This window comes from Thermobia domestica, chromosome 13, assembly GCF_964235325.1.
Source record: "Thermobia domestica chromosome 13, izTheDome1.hap1.1, whole genome shotgun sequence".
Lineage (NCBI taxonomy): Eukaryota > Metazoa > Arthropoda > Insecta > Zygentoma > Lepismatidae > Thermobia > Thermobia domestica.
Genome location: NC_137466.1, coordinates 179,652,687 through 179,672,886, shown reverse-complemented (window position 1 = coordinate 179,672,886; position 20,200 = coordinate 179,652,687). Strand labels below are relative to the sequence as shown.

Genomic DNA, 20,200 nt, shown 5'->3' with positions numbered 1-20,200 from the left:
TATCACAAATAAATGTAACTTCATACAGGTCATTGCGCTGTGTAATCTTGGGGAAAATATGCGTTCCAATATTTCTGCCCTGTACTACCCGCTAGTCTAGTGATTAACATGCACGTGCTTTTAGTGTACGGGATATCGAGTTTGATTCCCGGTGGAAACGCTTTGAAATTTGAATGCATTACAGTGGTTCCGATTCCACCTTATGCTATATGTAGTTCACATCTCCTGTAGTCTTGGTGCTGAAAAGTGACGCTAAATTCCAACAAACAAAATATTTCTTCCCGATTTACAGGCCACATTAATGTTATACAAATTAAATCTCTCTTTTTATTTATATATTTCCTGTTATTAATAGGCTTGAGATAAAAAAATGCCTATTCAAATAATATTATTATTATTCCCTCACCCTTATTGACAACAGTTAAAGGCTAAGAACATATTCTTTTTGTAACATTTTCTTTCCCATGTATATAAAAAATGCAATGTTCTCTATTTACCTTCAATTCCCAGGCTTACACAGATAAGGTATTTGAAAAATAAAGTCCCATATTTATTTGATTTTATCCAAAATTCGTGAGTAGATGTTAACACAAAAATGTAATCTCGTAGTGTGCTTTCTGTACATTTTTGCATTACATTTATTATTGTTTCTGTACACAAATTTTAAAAAATAAATTACTTATTATTTTTCTTGTTGCAATCACCTTTATTTTAAGAAATATGAAAATTAGAATACCGGTTAGAACATTATGAGTACTATCTTCATGGTTGTATGTTGTCATTTAAAATCTTTTAAATTTTACGTCCCACAGTATGTCGTGTAGGCTAGAGGAGACGGTGATGATAAGAAATGAATAAAATGGTAGAATGGAGAAAGTAGGAGGAAACGGGAGAAGCCCGAGAAAATCCGCGCACACGGTCCACCACAAACCTCACTTGGCGCAAGCTGGAATCAAACCAAGGATCCCATGCACCAGAGGTGAACGCTCTACCACTAAGCCAAAGCCGCTCCATGTGACCATTTAAAATCCACTACAAAATCCGTAAGGCTTCCTGAACTTTTTACTAGTATATTATTCGTAAAGCCAAGCTGTATCAAACTGCGTTTTTGTTTGTTTTTGTTACGAGACATTGGGATTTTTATTTGGCGAATTAGAAACTTCACATATTAGGATATACTGCGTACAACATTTAATATATACTAGTATTATTCTAAGATCATCGACAAATTATGAATATACTGAATGACTAAAACTAAATAAGTAAATCAATCTTAGTTTTAGATACTTGAACAAATTAATGTATGGATTATGTTTATATTTGAAATATTATACACAATTTTACATTTAATTGATAAAAAAGGCAGTAATAAAATTTCGAAAACAAAGCAGCCTAGAATGTAGGAATTATTGATCTGAACATTCTTGGCACAACGTTATGACTGGGAATGTTTCTTTATCTGTATTTATTTGGCGTAGTGCACAAAGAGAGATACAGATGAAGGAGATCCGAAATTCGAACTGACGCAATAAATAGTCTGACCAATTTGGGCATTTTTATGACATGGTTAGTCCTTTAATCTTGGAAAGTTTACTCATTTATTTTGGTGCGGATGACAGGTGACATTAGTCTCTGGCAAAATTAAAATAATATGATATATATGCCAGTATTAATTTTGGCGCCGGAAACAAAGCAGAAACGCGACTAAGGAGACTTAAATTCAAATTTAACAGCTTTTGTATCGTGTAAAAACTATTAATTGATTTTGCACTTCCTGGTGCAAGTGTAGGCCTTCGGACTGGAAAAGTTCACAGTACGTATATATTCTTGTTAACTCTGGAGTCAAACGGATTACCGCCAAAAACGGGACTCAAAATTCAAATTCAGCATCAACATAAAACTGACTTTTAACCGATATTTTTTTTTGGTCACGTGTTCGAAGAATTTTCCTCCTGGAAAACCCACAAAAAGAATATGGTAAACGACGATCTGATTCATGTTACAAAGTGAAAAAACAACTCGTTTCAATTCCTTGAAGGTTAAAACCCAGCAGCAGGATGAATGTGAATCCAGAACAAAAACCCATGACGGATAAGATGGCATGAATATTCCAGTTCTTCCTGAAACTGACGTGATTATCTAAATTTGTTGTCAAGGTGGAAGGAAAAAAAGAATGTGGCATGTAGATAATTAGCAGTTGAAGTTATATTTGAATCATAGACTGGGAGTGGCAAACTCAGATATTTATTACATGTAATGATTTAATTTTGCAGAAATAATTTTTACTGTTTATTTAGTTGGTTGGTTTGGAATTCTTTTCAGCACCCAGACTATGTGAGACGTGCATTTACAGCTTAACGTGGAATCAGAACCACATGAGTTCTCACTGGGAATCGCACCCTGATCTCCCATGCTGAAGTTGTGTACGCTAACCATATAGCAACGAGGAAGCTGATATATAAGATGTAAACTGATATGCAACTTGTACGTAGCTATTCCATTGCAAATGTGTATGATACGATCTTTTAATTGTTACCACTTTTCAATGGAACCGACGGTAGCCAACAAACAGGTTTCACAAACGAAAGCAGCTTGACTGTTTTTATAGTTACTGAAACAAAAAAAGAGCTAGGAAAATGGGCACACTAAATGAGTGCCCTATTTGTTCCACAGCACCCCTTATCTTGGAGCCACGCGGGTTACACGAAAATTTCATATAGCCAGGTATATAATTTTTTATCACTGAAAAAAAAAACTTTAGTGTAAAATAGTTTTAAAAACTGATAAATGTTTGCAAAATAAAATATACTAAAATTGAACAGTTATTTTATTTTCTTTTTCGCTTCACACTTTTTCCTCTTATTCAAATATAATTAAAGACAAATACTGAACTATTCAATTTTCTGTAACTTGAAAATTTGTGCGTACGGAACACATTATTAAAATAACCTTACAGAGATCTTTTGAAGAATCGAATATCGTAATTAGTCCAGTCAATATGAAAAAAAGGGTACGAAACTTATTGCTAGTTTTCTCTCTTTTATGAAGAAACGCCTGACTCACATTTAGATGATTTTTTTTTTTTTTTTTTTTTAATCTTCACTCTATGTAAAATTTAATTATATAGGTTCTGAATTCATGCTTTCACTAAACTTTACAATTGTACCCGTTAGCACTTACTTTCATATTCTATAAGTGAATACAAAATTAGCATTTTTATTGTTTCTGTTTACTTTCCAAAATTCTTGTATCATTTAATTATGGCCAATAATTTTCTCTCTTTAAGAATATAGAACAGAAGCCAGAAATAAGTTTTGTATCCTCTGACGTCTCGTATTATTATTATTATTATTTAGTTGGATTAATTGCAATATTCAATACTTCAAGACATCTCTGTAGTACAAAGATTAGTACTTATTCACTTTTTTATTCAGACTCAAATTATAAATAACTAACCCGTCTACTGCCATACTAGCCATTCCTTCAGCAAATTTATATCTACCACCCCAATAAATGTTGTGTGTCAACGAAGTTACCAAACTTCAAGACCTTGTCTACCGCACCCGCGCCTCCTTTCCTAATAATACGAGCAATGAGTCGCAAGAAGGGAAACAAAGTACAAAAGTAGTCCTCTTAAAATATGGAATTGTTGAAAAAACGATTTAAAAAATAAAAAAATAGGTATATTTTTAAAAAGTAAGAATTACATTTATGACAATGTATATGCATGTAAAAAATATCTCTGCTTCCTGTTGAATGAAACTATACGCACACTTTAAACAAACAGGCCTTAACTGCATTCCTACGACTGTACACGTAAAGAATATCTCAACGTTTAATATAAGCTGAACGAACACTACCAAATGAATGTGTTTGATTACCTCATCTTTATGGAAATCCTTGAGAGGTTCAACTACTCGTCCTTCGTTTCTTAATTGCCTTATTAATTCGCTATCATTGTGATGAGTTTTTATCGTATCTGCTTTTGAACTTGCGAGAGAAGATGCGGATTCGATAAGGTCTGGTCGTAACGTTCCTTGAGCCAAAAACACTTCTTCTGGTTTAAGATTCAGTTCTGCAATTACCTCATTCGCAACCTGTAATAATGCGTGAATAATCGGATATATTAAATATTCTATAGGCTATATCTCATTATACAAATGTATTTTAAAAGACCATAATAATTGAACTACAACTGAATCAGTAGAAATCCAACGAATGAAAATGTGATAACAATTATGTCACCAGTCTCTCCATAAACTACCAATATATTTTCACTCTTGAAGCAATGTCCAGTCAATTCAACCCACACGGACCATACTACAACTTACATCTGTTGTCATGGTCAACCTACGTACTTCATATTACTGTTGATGACGGTTGAATGATACACATTTAGTGAGGGAATAAAAAAAAGGAACAGTTGACCCTTTGATTTTGATTTTGAGTTTAATGAGTTTAATGTTATTTTTAGCAGCGAGGCTATATGAAACGAAGATTTACACTTTAACGTATGATTCGAACCACATAAGCTCTCGCCGGAAATCGAATCTTGATCTCCAGCGCCGAAAACGCGTACGCTACCACACAGCTATGAAGGAGATCCGATTGGCACTTTTATACCACATCATATGTATTCAATTCGAAGAATCAGAATGTGTGATTTGATCGAGAATAGTAGTCGGGTTACCATGTTAGTATAACAACCGGCCTCTCAGTCCTTTCCAAACCAAACCACATATTTTTCACTCTTGAAGTGGTGTTCTACGAAAGGACTGTCTTCTGGGTGGGACAGTGATTTGCGCACCCGGCAAGGTATATAGGTTCGACTCCCAGGAAGTTGCACACTTCCCTTATACTTCATTGTATTTATATCTGTAGAAGATTGGTATAAAGAATATCGGTTGTTTACCCAATTTCTCACTATATGAATCAGTACAGGTGGTAATACAGATAAGAAAACAATAGTATATTGTAACTAGTAAGGACTTCCCCGAATGCGCAAAAGAAATTTGCCTTCACTGATTTTGATAAAATTTGAATATAAACGTTTAACGTTTAACAGTATATTTCATGTATTTCGCTTTGATTGTTGTTCTAAATAGCAATTAATAGGGGGAGCACAGGTAGTAAATACACAGTTAATCATATTCTTACCAAGTTCAAACGTAAAATATCTTTCTTTAAAGCAGTGTTTACTAAATAAAGGAAATAAATTTTCTCGATATTACGAAAATTCATACTTTGTTGCTTGTATTTGAACAATACATACCCTAACAAACACATCTCCTATTATTTTCCTCTTTTCTTCTGGATTGGTTGTCATGCACAACATTTTCGTTACCCTTGTTCTTGAATTTATGTCCTTCTTATCTATGGGAATTGTTGTGGATCCGTTGTAAAATTGATGACATGCTTTCACGACTAGAAAATTAACAAATCATGAGTTAACAAACCATACAATACTGCTTATGTCAAAAACAATATTAAACTAGCTTCCATTAGTACAAATCTATTACTCGTATATTCAGAAGTCTTCGTGGAGTTATTTATAATGAAATATATTTGCCTTTGGTTTTTCATCCACATTTTGTTTGTTTAATGTGGATGGAAATACAAACACCTAATTTATTTTATTGAAAGTCTTCTCTTGTTTTAGACTGTACTTTACTTCGATTAATAAATTATAGACGAACACGACTCAATAATAATTTAACTTTTAAAAGAATGAAGTACAACAGTATAAACTTAATATGAAACAAAGCTATTAGCTACTACATCAAATTCACTCTCGGCAGCAATGTTTTGGTTATGTGAAGGCAGTACACTCACTAACCTTTAACTGTGTTAATACAAAACAACACGATGTGAAAGTTTTTATAAAAACAATAGAAAATTACACTAAAAGTTCATCTGTCTCCAGAATTATCTTTAAAATTTCGCAACGTTGATTCATTCAATAACAAGAACCAATACTTCCCATTCGCCTGTTCAAAAACTGATATTTACTTTCACGTCTTTCCAGAATGAAATGAAATGCTTTTAGTTTAACGTCTCACGGTTATGTCCATTAGGCTGAAGGGGACGGATGATCAATGAAAGTGAATGATTACGAAATTATTTTTTTGTGATCTCCCACCAGGAATCGAATCCGGGACCACGTGCACCAAAGGCACAGGTGCTAGTCACCAGACCAGTGGGGAGGGCTCATGTCCTTCCGAAAATTTCAATGTATTGAGGAAAGTGCATAGGAAGATAAAAATAACTACGGATAAAACATTCCTAATGTAAAACTTTCTTGAAATGAAGCACAATAATTACACATACGGCAAGTCCGAAAACTGTACAGTTAACTTAATCCTTCTTTATTGCTTGAAATCCGAGTTAAGAATATTGATATAATTACCATACGTTCTACATTTCGATAAAATATACACGATCGTGAAACTTTACCGTTCTTTTATCCTTACTATCAGATTTACAAGTAACTTAAGGTTCTTTCGTATCATGAAACTGATTATAATAAAACATGTTTTGAAAAACTTAAGGTTGGTTGTTTATTTTATAGGTCCTTCAAACTTTTCTTAATTCTAGATTTTTTATGGTTTTCTAATTAATCCGCTCGTATGAACAAGAAAAATGGTATACTTCTACTAATTTGCAAATTGCCGTAGTTCCAAAACTAACAAGGATATATTAATATAATTGCATATGAATTGATTTTGTCTTTAAGGCTTAACTGTAAAATTTCGAGCTTCTAATTATGTTCGTTTTTAATAAATCGACATGTGAAGGAAAGTCTTTTTAGATAGTGACCTGAAATGACGGATTTCATCATAGCGGTGCCTAATAAAGTTTTCGTCTACATGTCGATATTCATCGCCAGTTGAAGGTTGTTTATTGAGACGCTGCCTGCTGACTGTACAGTACAGAAGTGCGTGTATGAATTTATAGGGGAGGGAGGGGGGGAGAAGGTCACCAAAAGTCCGCCAAGGAAGGTCAATTTGTATCACTAACGAAGAAAATACTGCTCCTGTTCAGGCCTTGGTCACAGAGGACAGAAGGATAACTGGAACTGTATTAACTGTACCCTTACAGCATTCTCTCAGTGCATCGTGAAAGAATTTTGGTAGACCACTTGGAAGTTGTCTAAGGTCAGTCGACAGCTGGATGAAGAGAATATCTCAGATATGAATTTTTTTGTTTTACTGGATAACAACATTGAAGCTCATCTCTATTACTATGAACTATTTCTTGGTAATGCCATTCTGTTTTTAAAACAAGGATTCATTTCAAAGTAGAAATTTTGAATCTAGAAGTGCCCTCGGAAGTGTCATTTTAGTGTCAGAAACATATCCCCATGAACGACTTCACATACGCTTTTGATAGGATACAAGATTGCAGCAGTGTGCAGATGTGGATGAGAGCTGTGTTGAAGTGACGGAAAGGTCTCACCGCAATATTCAACACGACCACAGACACATAAAAATGACATGTACTTTTGGTAGCATTTCGTATATTATTAAAGGTATTCAAAAGACAGCTGATTTTTCATTTTCACAAAAAAGCTATACTTGCTAACGGATGGCACAGGATATATATCATCGTTCATATACTTATAATACTTCGTAAATTTTAGAATAGGATCCTCCAGAAACCAAGTACTCAAATTGATGGATATAGCCAGGAACAAAGTTAGTGGGAGTTACCACTGTCAGTCTACCTTGCAAAAAAATAAATCTCGAATTCAAAATAGTTGTATTTTATACATATCTTCAAAATTTAGGTAATTTGCTCTTGTTCCAAATGTAGACATATCATGTAAAGTTAGCATTTTTTAAATCGAATCTATCGGAATCGAGAGTTATATATCAACAATGATTTATGACGCTACTTTATAATTACTGGGATTAGTAAAAAATTTTTATTTTTAAACCAATACCCTAATTTCTACTAAAAACTTAATATAGTTACCGTTTTTCTTGAAGTAATTTACAAGTAGTATTATTTCACAATATTGCTATATTGTTTCCCTGAAATTATTTTCTGTACATCATGCCTCAAATCTCTCTGGTCTGGATAGCTATTCACACTGATTTGGTCACACACGCACACACACAATTTCCTTCATAACATCCGGACACCACTTCAAACACAACTGCTTTTACATAAGACCCTTATCCCTTTTATATACACTGATGGTTACAAGTAGAGACCGGGTGTTAGGCAAACTGCCTATTCTTTAATATTAAAGATATGATCAAAAATAACGTTTTAAAGTTTATATGGGGGTTATAGTTTCGATTTAAGCAAATTTTATTTTGCCTATTTCGACGTTTACTGCCTAAATAATTGCTTTAGTGCCTAATGTAGCCTATTCTATGCATTTTCTTCAAAAGAAGCCTTCTTTGGGAAAATATATAATTTATATAACATAAATAACACATACATATATATATGTATATTAGGTGTTTGTAAACACAAGCACATGGTACGTTACAATATATATACAGGGTGAACTTCAGAGATGGGCACATACTTCAGGAGGTGATTATTGATGTCAAAACAAGACAAAAAGTCCGCTTGTATTTTGTCGAATTCCGTGTCCTGTACAAGTGACAGAGTGCCAACTTGGAATCGAAAATCGAATCCTGACAATTGGAATGGAACCGAAAGTGCACATACTTCGAGAGGTGATTCGTGATATGAAAAGAAGACGAAAAGTCCTCTTGAATGTAACGAATCACCTCCCGAAGTATGTGCACACCTTTTTCTCGTTCCAATTGTCAGGATTCCATTTTTGATTCCAAGTTGGCCTCCCTGTAACTCGTACGCGACGCGGAATTCGACAAGACCCAACAGGACTTTTTGTCTTCTTTTGATGTCAGGAATCACTTCCCGAAGTATGTGCACATCTTTCACGTTCACCCAGTATATATGGAATGCACAACAAGCTTCGTTTTTATATATATATATAATAAAAAAAAAAAGATATTAACAAACAAGTATGTTTCTATATTCTTTGAACATTATCTATGACTTGAATCTATTTTTTAATGGTATTGAGTATTTATCTTCATTATTCCGAGTTACATTTTAATGCCTATTTTTTTAAATTTTAGTGCCTATTTTCCAGGTTTTTAGTGCTTAAACATCCGGTCTCTAGTTATAAGACAATCCTAATACATTGGCCTGTCTATAGTTCCTTCTGTGGGTTTTGTTCATGGCTATGGTGTAAGTATTCTTTCTTTCTTTCTTTCTTTCTCTCTCTCTCTCTCTCTCTCTCTCTCTCTCTATATATATATATATATATATATATATATATATATATATATATGTGTGTGTGTGTGTTTCATCTATCCATATTGGGATTTAAGCATGTAGCATTTTTTTATTTATTTATTTATTTATTTATTTATTTTTTTTTTTTATGGTCTACATTTTGTCGTCATTTGTAAGTTTCTCTAATTTACAAGTATTTGTATTTACCTTTTATTCTAAGGCCCAATTTTTCAAGTGATTGTTCCACTCTCTGACTCTCGTTCTTCCTCATAAAACCGTTATCGATATGAACTGCTATCACTTGATCTTCTCTTAAAGCTTTATGTAAAAGAGCTGCACAGACTGTTGAGTCCACGCCTCCGCTAATTAATAACTGAAAGCGTAAAGAAAACAATATTTATATATTAGAATCCAGATATATAACATTTATTTCATATCCTTCGACTTCTACCAGTACGTTTGTTTGCTAAACTTACATAATGTTAAGCTGAATATGCATAGGCACTATAATTTATATTTTAGAGTCAATTCTATAAATCTCCCAATCGAAATTTTATACTTCTTTTTGACGAGAAAGTACAATGTAGCACAAGTCACTATTTCAATGACTATGACTGCGTCTACTTTTCTACTACTAATGGAAAAAAGTGTAAGCACAAGGACAGACGCACTGAGAATTATGGGAGTGTAGAAGATGTAAATTTTAGACAGCTATAACCAATCGAACGAGATGCAGAAATTTTTAGAGAATGTATAATTCAAACTGTGATAACAACAAATCATGATTGCATAATGGACTTAATTTGCAGATACTGGACACTAAGATAAAAAAGCTTAATAGTGACTACCCAATTATAATTCTCATTGAATTTTCACATGTACCATATTTCATGAATTAAAATAAGAGTGCATTTCATGCCATCTATACCTTCAGACAATTTGGGGTTGTCAAATATTATAGGTAATTTGCTCTGTTTTTCATATAATTTTTTAATCATTGGTGGAACGTTAAGAAACGATCTTATACATTTATATTTGAAAGGAAATGGTGTAACAAAAAAATTATGCCTATCATATTTTGTATACTCTTTACATGGTTGTGTCAATCCCGATTTTTGTGTTTGTACTGTTGTCAATATTGGGAAATGAACAGTTCGAAACACTTCTTAAGTTTGAGTGCATTTCACATTCCTGCGAATGACTTACTACCATACAGTGCTGAAATAATAATTAGCTTTACCGATATATTTTGATCAGAAAGCCCACTACATTGATCTTTATATATATATATCGCAACAGGACCAGGCTGCCTAAACGCGCATGTTAAAGAAACAATTTTTTTTTTAAATTTCTTGTGTAATTTTCGCATATTAGTAGTAATATGAATTCTTATGTACTATCCTCCCCTCTCCACACATATGTTTTGTCTGCCATAGTTGTTTTAAGATCGTGAGATTAAATGAAAGATTTATTGCAAGTTTCAACTTTTATTTTTTAATGCCCTTTAGGCTAAAGGAGACTGGTAACTAAGAAAGTGAATGACTGTGAAGTTAGATTTTTTTGTGCTCACACCGGAAATTGAACCCGGGACTACGTTCACCAAAATCACACGCACTAGCTAGACCACCGGAAAGGGTTTTGAAAACTCGGGGTTTATATTACTCACAAAATAAGGAAATAGCCTGTGAAAAGGATAATTATTGTTGGAACCGAATCTAAAAGACAAGTGTAACATGCTGAGGTTAACGAATCTAACTTCTCTGTTGTAGATCTGTCACACAGAAGTCATCAAGACGTATGTCTTTCTTCTTCAGTCTAAATCCAACTATGACAATGAAACATTTTGACTATCCCACAACTGAAAATAATATTTTTACAAGGAATTGTGAATGATTAAGACAGAGGTTCGTTTTATGCTTGAGGTTGGCATTTATTATTTACGTTCTTTTTATGTAAGTTTAGTGCGTTAACCCACAAACGCCCCTTGTGCCACCAGTGACCCACTTTATTTTTCACTACGTTACACGGGCTATATCATTCATTTAGCCAAACCACCGTTGTTCCACTTCAGGCACACTACCCGTTCTCTTGTTGTACGAATTTCGTTCAGTTTTCTTCTCAGGTTTTCGATGTAACATGGTATTGTTCAAGGCAGTTGCTAACGAATAAAACTGGTCTTGGGCGTTTGTGGGTTAATTTGTTTTAATTTTGTCAATCGTTTTCTGTCTACGCAAGTTTAAAATAATCTTAATGCTTCTGTGTTGATGCTACTGTTTACACACAATATATCAACAGAAAAACGTCAATTTTTACTTTTTGGTCTGTGCAAACCATTCATTGAAAATTGATGAGAATGATTTTTAATTTTAATATATTCGAAAATCAAATATTGTATAAATTTTTGTTAAACAGCGCTTTATTTTTAATTTTTTTTTTTTTAATTTTACGAGTAATTTTTAGAAAGGCATTTTTGTTAATATACTTTTAAAAAATCGTGCAGGTGACAGGTCATCTGTTAGAAATTGCATTGAAGTGTTGGGCCTGGTGCAGTACTAACGCAACGCAGCAGCAGACCCCACGAATTAAAAGTACTACTCAGAATATTTTCTTCTATTGCAAGACTTATAAAAAAATTGTTATTTTCTTTCCTCACAACACTTCAGTTCAGTTTCTTTAAATTACAAGTAATTAAGGATTTTCCTATTGAATTATTCTAGAATACGTGTGTATGGTAATGAACAGGATGCGCACGCAATGATTTTTTTTTTTTTTTAATCGTTTGAGGTGGACCGGAAATCAAGTTTTGCACTTCAACAGTAATACCACTATAGTTTGGAAAAATAACTGAATCACTAAAGAAAGCCTAACTCACGACGCCGTCGCTACAGGGCTAGTGTTGCCAAAGATAGCTGACAAGTGGAGTCGTACAACGGAGCAGCGATCAACAGTTGTTTTCTTTTTCTTCTTCTTCTTTTTTTTTAATGAAACAAAGGGCACTATTGTGGCGCTCAAAGGGGTATTCGAGAACATTTTCGTACACAGTGGGAACCTCTCCAACAAAACCATCATAGACTACATAAAAAAAACCCACGACAAAACAATATTGGAACCGAAGTGTCTTCGACAGTAGCCTGTGTGTTCGCCGCAAATTTCGAAGCGGTAAGAGTTGCAATACAGAAGAGTCCCGGGAAATCTGCTAAAAGGCAGCAGTGTAGCTGGGAATATGAAGATGCTCTGTTCAACGGATTCTGAAAACTGATACTCATACGTATCCATACAAGATCACCGCTGTGTAAGAACTCACACAAACAGCAGAGACTAATGTTCGTTCATTGAACTTAGGGTAAACGACAAATTCTTGACAAAGTTTGGTTTTATGATTAGGCACAATTTCATTTGGATGGTGTGTGGTTAACAAACAAAATGTGTGCTTTGGGCTAATGAAAATCCTCGATTGCTTCATGAAAACACCATGCTCCTAGGAGTAAAGTGTGGATCGCAGTTTCCAACCACGGACTGATTGGACTTTTCTTCAAAGAAACGGTAAACAGTACGCGGTACTTAACCATACTACGCAATAATTTTGTACCACAGTTACTTCCTACTATTCTATCAATCAGCACACAGTGGTTTATGAAGGATGGTAAAAAATCGCAGACTAAACATAAAAAATTGGATTTCTTACACGGGATTGGATTGTATTGGATTTCTTACACGAGATTTTCAATATGTGGGTAATTTCAGATCAGTTTCCAGACCGGTTTCATAGCGGACAATCTTGGTCTCCTCATAGTCTAGATCTTAATCTATGTGACTATTTCCTGTGGAGATACCTCACGAAAAATATTTTTCTGAAACATCCCCAAAATTTGATGGAGCTCAGAAAATTTAGTGCAATGAAATTACGGAAAACATGTGCCGCCGCGAAATTAATAGCATTCATGTTCGCTTAAAAGAAGTTCAAAAACAAAATGGCGGCTATATTAAACGTTTCTGTATTAGGAAATTTTTCCGTAGTATATCCTTTCTCTGAATACTAGTTTTATTGCAATATTTTTTAAAAGTTGAACCAAAAAAACAAATGGTGGATCATTTCATGCACCACTCTGTACACATCATTATAAAACACTTAAATCTTCAACTATCCCAATGTTCTACATGAAATTTAGTCTTTCTCATACAGAAGCTATAATTTATCACTTATGATAATTCTTAAATCTTATATTTTAGTTTTTCTTTCTTATTGCAAGACTACTATGCAGCCACAAATGGATATTAGTTACATATGAACACAAACTTCATGTAAAAAATACCTACCAAAACTTTATTATTTCCTACAGTTTCCTTTACATATCTTATACACTGGGTTTCCCTTCCTTGAATAGTATAGTTGCCTGTACAACCAGCGATATCGAACAGGAAATTTTTCATCATGGTTTTACCATTTAGTGTGAGATCAACCTACGAGAGAAAAATTACGAATCTGAAATACTTTCCTTCTTATATTAAATACTGCTTATTCATATGTGGCGCCCATTAAAGGAAGACAAAAAATAAATAAATAAATAAATAAAAATAAAAAAAATGGAATATCTCTCCAACTATCAAAGTCACGAACAATCGAAAACACCAGCGTTTTCACAATACTTAATTATTACTAATTTATGCTGAATACTTTAAAAAATAAATACATAAATAGAAATTAATGCATTAGCAGATAATGGTCAAGAAATTCACACACGCTAAACAAATAATAAATAAATAAATAAATAGAAACAAAAAGTCATTCGTAGCTTTCACTCCCTAATTTTATTACACAGCAAGTTCACTCTTGTTCAAAAATCTTGGTCATCCACCTTGCTTTATAAGGTTATTATTCTAGCAACTGTACTTACGAACCTCAAATGCTTTGGCTCTAAATAAGATCTCAATTAGCCTAAGAAACACCTGTTTGATTTTATTTTAAATATGGGTCAGAGTAAGGGACCTTCCAATGAGAGGTGGATGTTTTTATTTTATTTTATTATTATTATTTTTTAAACTTTCTTTTGAGAAAGACTACATATTGCCTATGTGTAAATGTTTTAAGTTAAAAATTTACTGACTGACACTGCATCACCTGTTGATTGATTCGCAGCTTCTTAACATTATTTAAAGGTTAGTTCAAGATGATCTTCAATTGACTGTTTGTTATTTGTGATCTTACATAAAACATACGAGGTATGACTGGAAAGTTTTAAGACAGGTGGCGCCACTGCTCAAGAGGAGTAGATGTAACTGCCCGTTAGCGTTGAAGCGGTGGCTTGGTGTGACCTTGATACGTGCTGCAAGAATCACTGAGATATTTTAGTTCAGTACAGCGTAGCAACCTGTTGAGTGTGGGCGGGTGTGTGTGTCCTGGAGGATTATGGATTGCGCAAAATGGACGAATAACTGGAACAACGTGTTATCGATCCAGGAATTTCTGGCCAAATTCAACATTCCTGTGCTTCCGCAACCCTTCTATTTCCTGGTTTGGCCCCTACCGACTTCTATCTGTTTCCTAAATTAAAATTATCGCTGGAAGGAAAGAGATTTGACTCAATTGAAGATATCAGGCAAATACGGAAAGAGTTCGTCACACTCTTACGAAATTCTCAGGAATGCTTCCGTAAATGGAAATAGGTGTGTTCAGGAAGTAGGGGACTACTCTGAAGGAAATCCATCGCAATAGCCTGTAAGTATTGCCATTTTTAAATTACAAGCCCAGTCTTAAAAATTTCCAATCACACCTCGTACGAAGAATATTTCATTACCGATAAATTAATAAGAGAATGAAATTTTACTATCGACCTACAAACTTATCAATTTTACTCTACACAATAAACAAGCATAGAATTTCATACAGTGTGTCTTTTTCATGTAGCAACATGCTTATGTTTAGATACGCTCAGGCAGAGGTAAAGTGTGTCTCGAAACCGTTCATAGATTACGTCTTTTGAATGCTTTAAGGAATGAGAATTTTTCTTTACTGTTAATAGATATATCCGAGTATAAATTAGCGAATCCAGTATATTATAATCCCTGTCGCTATACACTTCATCAGCTATGAAGGCGAAAATAAGGAAACAAGAGAAAAACATCTGAACCATCCAGATTAGATGCCATGTTGGAACGCAGGGTCAGGCTAATGTTCAGAAGTTGAGTGTAGATGGAATTTGGTTGAATAATAAATAAAGAGAAAAATTTATATAATATAGAGAAATGGAGAAAAATTAATGAAGAAAATTATCAAAAAGCATAATAAATAAAAACTAGTACTTTGTCTAAATTTTTCTAATGTTCTAAATATATATAGTGTGTCCGTAAAGTCGCGCAATCCAAAGTTTGATTGCGTATATCTATTGAATCAAGAATAAGAACGACAAAGATCTGAGACTTGAAACAAATGTAAGCGTGTTCTAGTAGATATTTTCGAGATCATGACCAATGTTAGAATTTGTAACGTTTTTCTGTGGCAACGAAAGAAAGTAACGAAAGTGAAAAATAAAAAATGTACAAAATAAAGCAAATCAATATTCAGTTGCAGGAAACTGATTTTCTGCGGGTGAATCCCTGTGTATATGTGCAGTATGCATCAACATTTATCCACTGGTGCGAAAATGTGACAAAGTTGATGCAGTGTAGCCATGTAAAAAGCTGTTTAATCCAAGTCTGTAAAATGAGTTTTTTTTTTTTTTTTTTTTTTTTTTTAAACCAGAAACACGGCCCCTGTTGTAAAATTACTGCAACAGGTGTGTTTTAGGTTAATTAATGATAAGCAATGAGAATTTGCACATAATGGATAACCTGAGTTTTTATGCAAAAATTTGCGAATTGCCGCAATAATGAATGGCGAAAGATAACTTTGAAATGTTGAAAGATCGTGTGTTACCTATAAACTCTGTGTAACAATATTTCACAACTTCTATTTATGAACGATGGAGCATTCCGCATCACACAATTTATGTTTGAGAATGGTTATATGATTGTCGCCCATCGATGATTGCTAGGCTTGACTTTCTGCGACTATTTCTTTTGAAAACTGGTGAAGCAGATGAATGAATAAAATAAAAAATTAAAAAGAAAGAAATAAGAACAATTTTGGAAGTAACTATTTCCAACGTGCTTGTTTCTCACTGCAGTCATCAGCTGCGAACGTACCAATTTACACAGATAATATTGGGGCAAATGTGGAAATTTACATGAAGTCAAACAAAACCTCATCGAATAGTGTGTGTGTAATATCTAATTCCTACATCTGTTAATTAATGAAAGTATTCTAAATTAGGGAATAGCTTACCAGAGTATGTTCATATAGCTCCCGTTATTTTTGGAAGATACAACTGCATTTAAACTTTCTTTTTCCTTTTAACAAATAACTTATTTTATCACTATTACTACAATACCCTCTGGGGCTGGACTGGTGATACTCTTCAAATTTCAACAATTAGAAAACAGGATTGACAACTATAGATAAATTCGTGGATTAGAAGGAGAGAAATAAAATCAGTCCTAACATCCAAATATCAAAATATTAGCTTTCTGAATAGAACACTAAAGATACAAAATGCACTAAAGACATTGATATTTCGAGTTACAAATTTAAATCCATTAGTTCTTTAACACTTAAAGGAAATTAGGGTTACTACTAAATTAACTCAATTGATTAACCGAGAAAACTTACCTCAGGATGGAACTGTACTCCGTACAGTCGAAGTTTATCATTAGCAATTCCAGCTATAACTGAACTTGATTTCGCTATTATACGAAAGCTATCAGCTACTTTTTCTATACTGTCTCCGTGGGTAAGCAGTACTAACTGCTCCTTTTCCAGTCCCCTGAAAAAGTGTTCATGTTAAAATTACATATTACCGCACCAACTAGTACAAATGACCTGAAAGAGTAATAATCAACACGTTGAATCAAAAGAAATTAGCTCACTCTTATTTCACTCTGTGTAGTATTACCGACACTGAAAATTACTTCATAAAATTTATTTGCAGCAGGTACTGTTAAGATCTCCACCAATGGATTTACGCATTTACGGCCAACTACATGAACAGATGGAAAACCGTATGTAATAGTGGTGAGGGTATTATCTAACTGGTTTCCTTCACCTCTGACATTGTCACTCTTCTTTGGAAGGACCTACGCAGTTTTATTTGAATGGCTATTTTAAAAATTAACGTCCCTTTTAGCACCGAGGCTATATGAGACGGACGTACGTGGAATTCAAATCACTTGAGTCCCTACTGGGAATTAAACCCGGGTCTCTCGCGCCAAAAAGCGTGTACGGTAATTACACTGCCACGAAAGAGCACAGATGACAGTGAGGAGTTTTCATTCGTGTCTTATTCTTTTCATATATCCACTCTTTAGCTTTTTTCTTTTCTTTCTTTTTTTAATTTTTATTTCCAAGGCCTCTACGAAATAAATGGTTTCTTAATTGGTACAAGTTATCTGTATTCGAGCTCAAGTAAGTTTTCCCAAACAAGCAATAAAGGATGATAAACTATAATGCACCCACTTCTATGTATCTGTTTTCCTTTATATAATACATACAGTTGGAATTTTCACGTTCAATTGTCATGGCAAGTCTCAAACTTACGTGTCAAAAGAGATGTTAAGTTTCACTCCACACTTTAACAATGCTTCCTGATAATTTGCAAAACCAGGATTCTTAAAGAAGTATTCAATTTATAAACAAACATTGACTTTCAATACTGAGCAGTTTTATCAACAAGTGTGCAAACTATCTCATAATTTTACAGTAATAAAATAAATTCAATACAAATCCTCTCGGATAAGCTACCAACTGACCTTGTTTCAAAGTGGAATTGATAATTTATACTGTTCTTTGCAATACCATGACTATCAAAATAATACAGCACATAATGCATAACTAACTAAAATACAAAATTAAATAACTTACTTAAATAAAAGATACTTGTTATCCACATCGACATGAAACGTTCCATCTTCTCGGCTGTCCTTTCGCACAACCTGACCACCAAACTCCTTATTCATCATCTGCATTCCATAGCATATTCCTACAAAATTAATGTTAATTCAAATAATTATGTATGAATATTTACCAGAAAATAGTGAATATAACAATATCCTAAATATGGTACACTAAACCCTTGCACTAACCGCTTTAACAGATAAGGAGAAAAATAAAATTCGAAGAACAGAAAAGTAATAATAATAATAATAATAATGAAAGTTCAATATTCACCTATATCCGAATATCGATCTAGACACAGACGCTGAGCGATAAATTTCCACTATCATCAGTGAGTTAAAATAAAACTTACGTTAATCGAAAAATATATTTTTCATGCATTTCCTTCTCTGTAGAAATAATAGCTATGAGTGAACTAAGCATTGTTCTTCTGCGACTGGATTGTTACTCGAATTCTTAGTAGAGTGTTGAACTTTCATTGATTTTTATTAGTTTTATTGTTTCGTTATGTAACAACTGAAAAGTAAATGAGAAGCGCGTGTAGTTCCAAGCAAGCCTTCCCTACTCTACTACGGAACTGACTTTTAGGTACTAAACGCTGAAAAAAGTTATACACCTAAAAATGTAACATGAATCACGGCTCCGCAGTTGTTACTGTTTATTTTATTTCATTTTTTGTTGCAGTGTACAATAAACAGCACTTCATAACTAACCACTGACTGTTCTATGTCGCACGAAGTCAGGCTTGCGTCCTTCAAAAAAGATTAGAAATATACGTTCTCTTTATCTATTTTGCAAGTTGGAACTGCAGCAGCAACTTTACTCAATATATATATATATATACATGTTTGCGGCGTTCGTGGTACAGTAACAGGAAACTCAACGTAAGTTACGTACAATCTCAACAAGCGGAAATTACATTTAAAGTGTTCGAGTAGTAATACAAAAGTGGTTAGCCGCCCGTAGTTTTCGTATCTACATGTATAGTTTGCACAAATCGTTTCTGTTTCCCTTGGAAAACAGTTCCAAAATAATTGTACTATTAATTTTATCATTTAGATCGCATTTTCAAAGCAAACATTTGTAGAGTTACAACGGAACGCCTTACTTATTCTAGTGTAAAAAATCAAATTAAGATAAATATACGTCGCTTCATTTCACAGGAATCTGAACAAATTCTACCACGCTGAAGCATATGCTTTGTTCTATTTCTCTACAACAGATCTTAAACTATCAAAATTATTTACATAGTATATCCATTGCAGAAAGTCACGTCCCTCAACAAGGAACAATGGACGTTAGTGTTAATGGGTGAAATCAATTCTAAATGGCAATTTTACTTTCTGTTTTCGTTTGATACAAACAAATCAACATTTGAATAGAAGGGTCAAATAGTCTCACTTCCATGTACAGTATGCACAACTTAATTTACTTGTATGGTTTTCGGATAGCTAAGAAAAAAGGGGGTTTGCAGCTTTTCCTCACATACGACGCTGATAACAAAACGCAATACTTCATCGTATTTAACATCCTTTGGTCATAATAAATGCATACTTTCAGTGAACCTAACGAGTGTGACTCAATTTACTATTCATATTTCTTTGTATGACAACAAAATAAACACCGAACAACTATATATATATATATATATATATATATATATATATATATATATATAAGAATATATATATATATAAGAAAGTCAATTAAAACCTTAAACAGGATGTCAGGCCACAAGATCGGAATTCAAGACATCTTGAATGCGAAACAAGAATGCTAAGTGTTACAATATCAGCTCAGGTGAGCACGTAGTAATATCTGGCAACGTTCAAGTGTTACATTAACAGGGCATGCGCACATAATTTTACGTAAATAGTCTTGTATAGTCACCGACTTTACATACGAACTGTATACATAACATAATATTTCTTT

General features: G+C 33.5%; 1 protein-coding gene across 3 annotated transcripts in view; it reads right to left on the bottom strand.

The window, feature by feature from the left end:
* Window positions 1–20,200, bottom strand: part of bur (GMP synthase burgundy) — a 68,530-nt gene that overhangs the window by 10,901 nt on the left and 37,429 nt on the right. For all 3 annotated transcript variants that reach the window (XM_081736989.1, XM_081736988.1, XM_081736990.1), the window contains exons 4-9: window positions 18,236–18,353; window positions 16,988–17,141; window positions 13,600–13,743; window positions 9,490–9,655; window positions 5,273–5,424; window positions 3,882–4,097 (exon numbers count right to left, since the gene is read on the bottom strand). In XM_081736989.1, coding sequence (XP_081593115.1) covers window positions 3,882–4,097; window positions 5,273–5,424; window positions 9,490–9,655; window positions 13,600–13,743; window positions 16,988–17,141; window positions 18,236–18,353 — 950 coding nt within the window. The remainder of the gene's footprint in view (window positions 1–3,881; window positions 4,098–5,272; window positions 5,425–9,489; window positions 9,656–13,599; window positions 13,744–16,987; window positions 17,142–18,235; window positions 18,354–20,200) is intronic.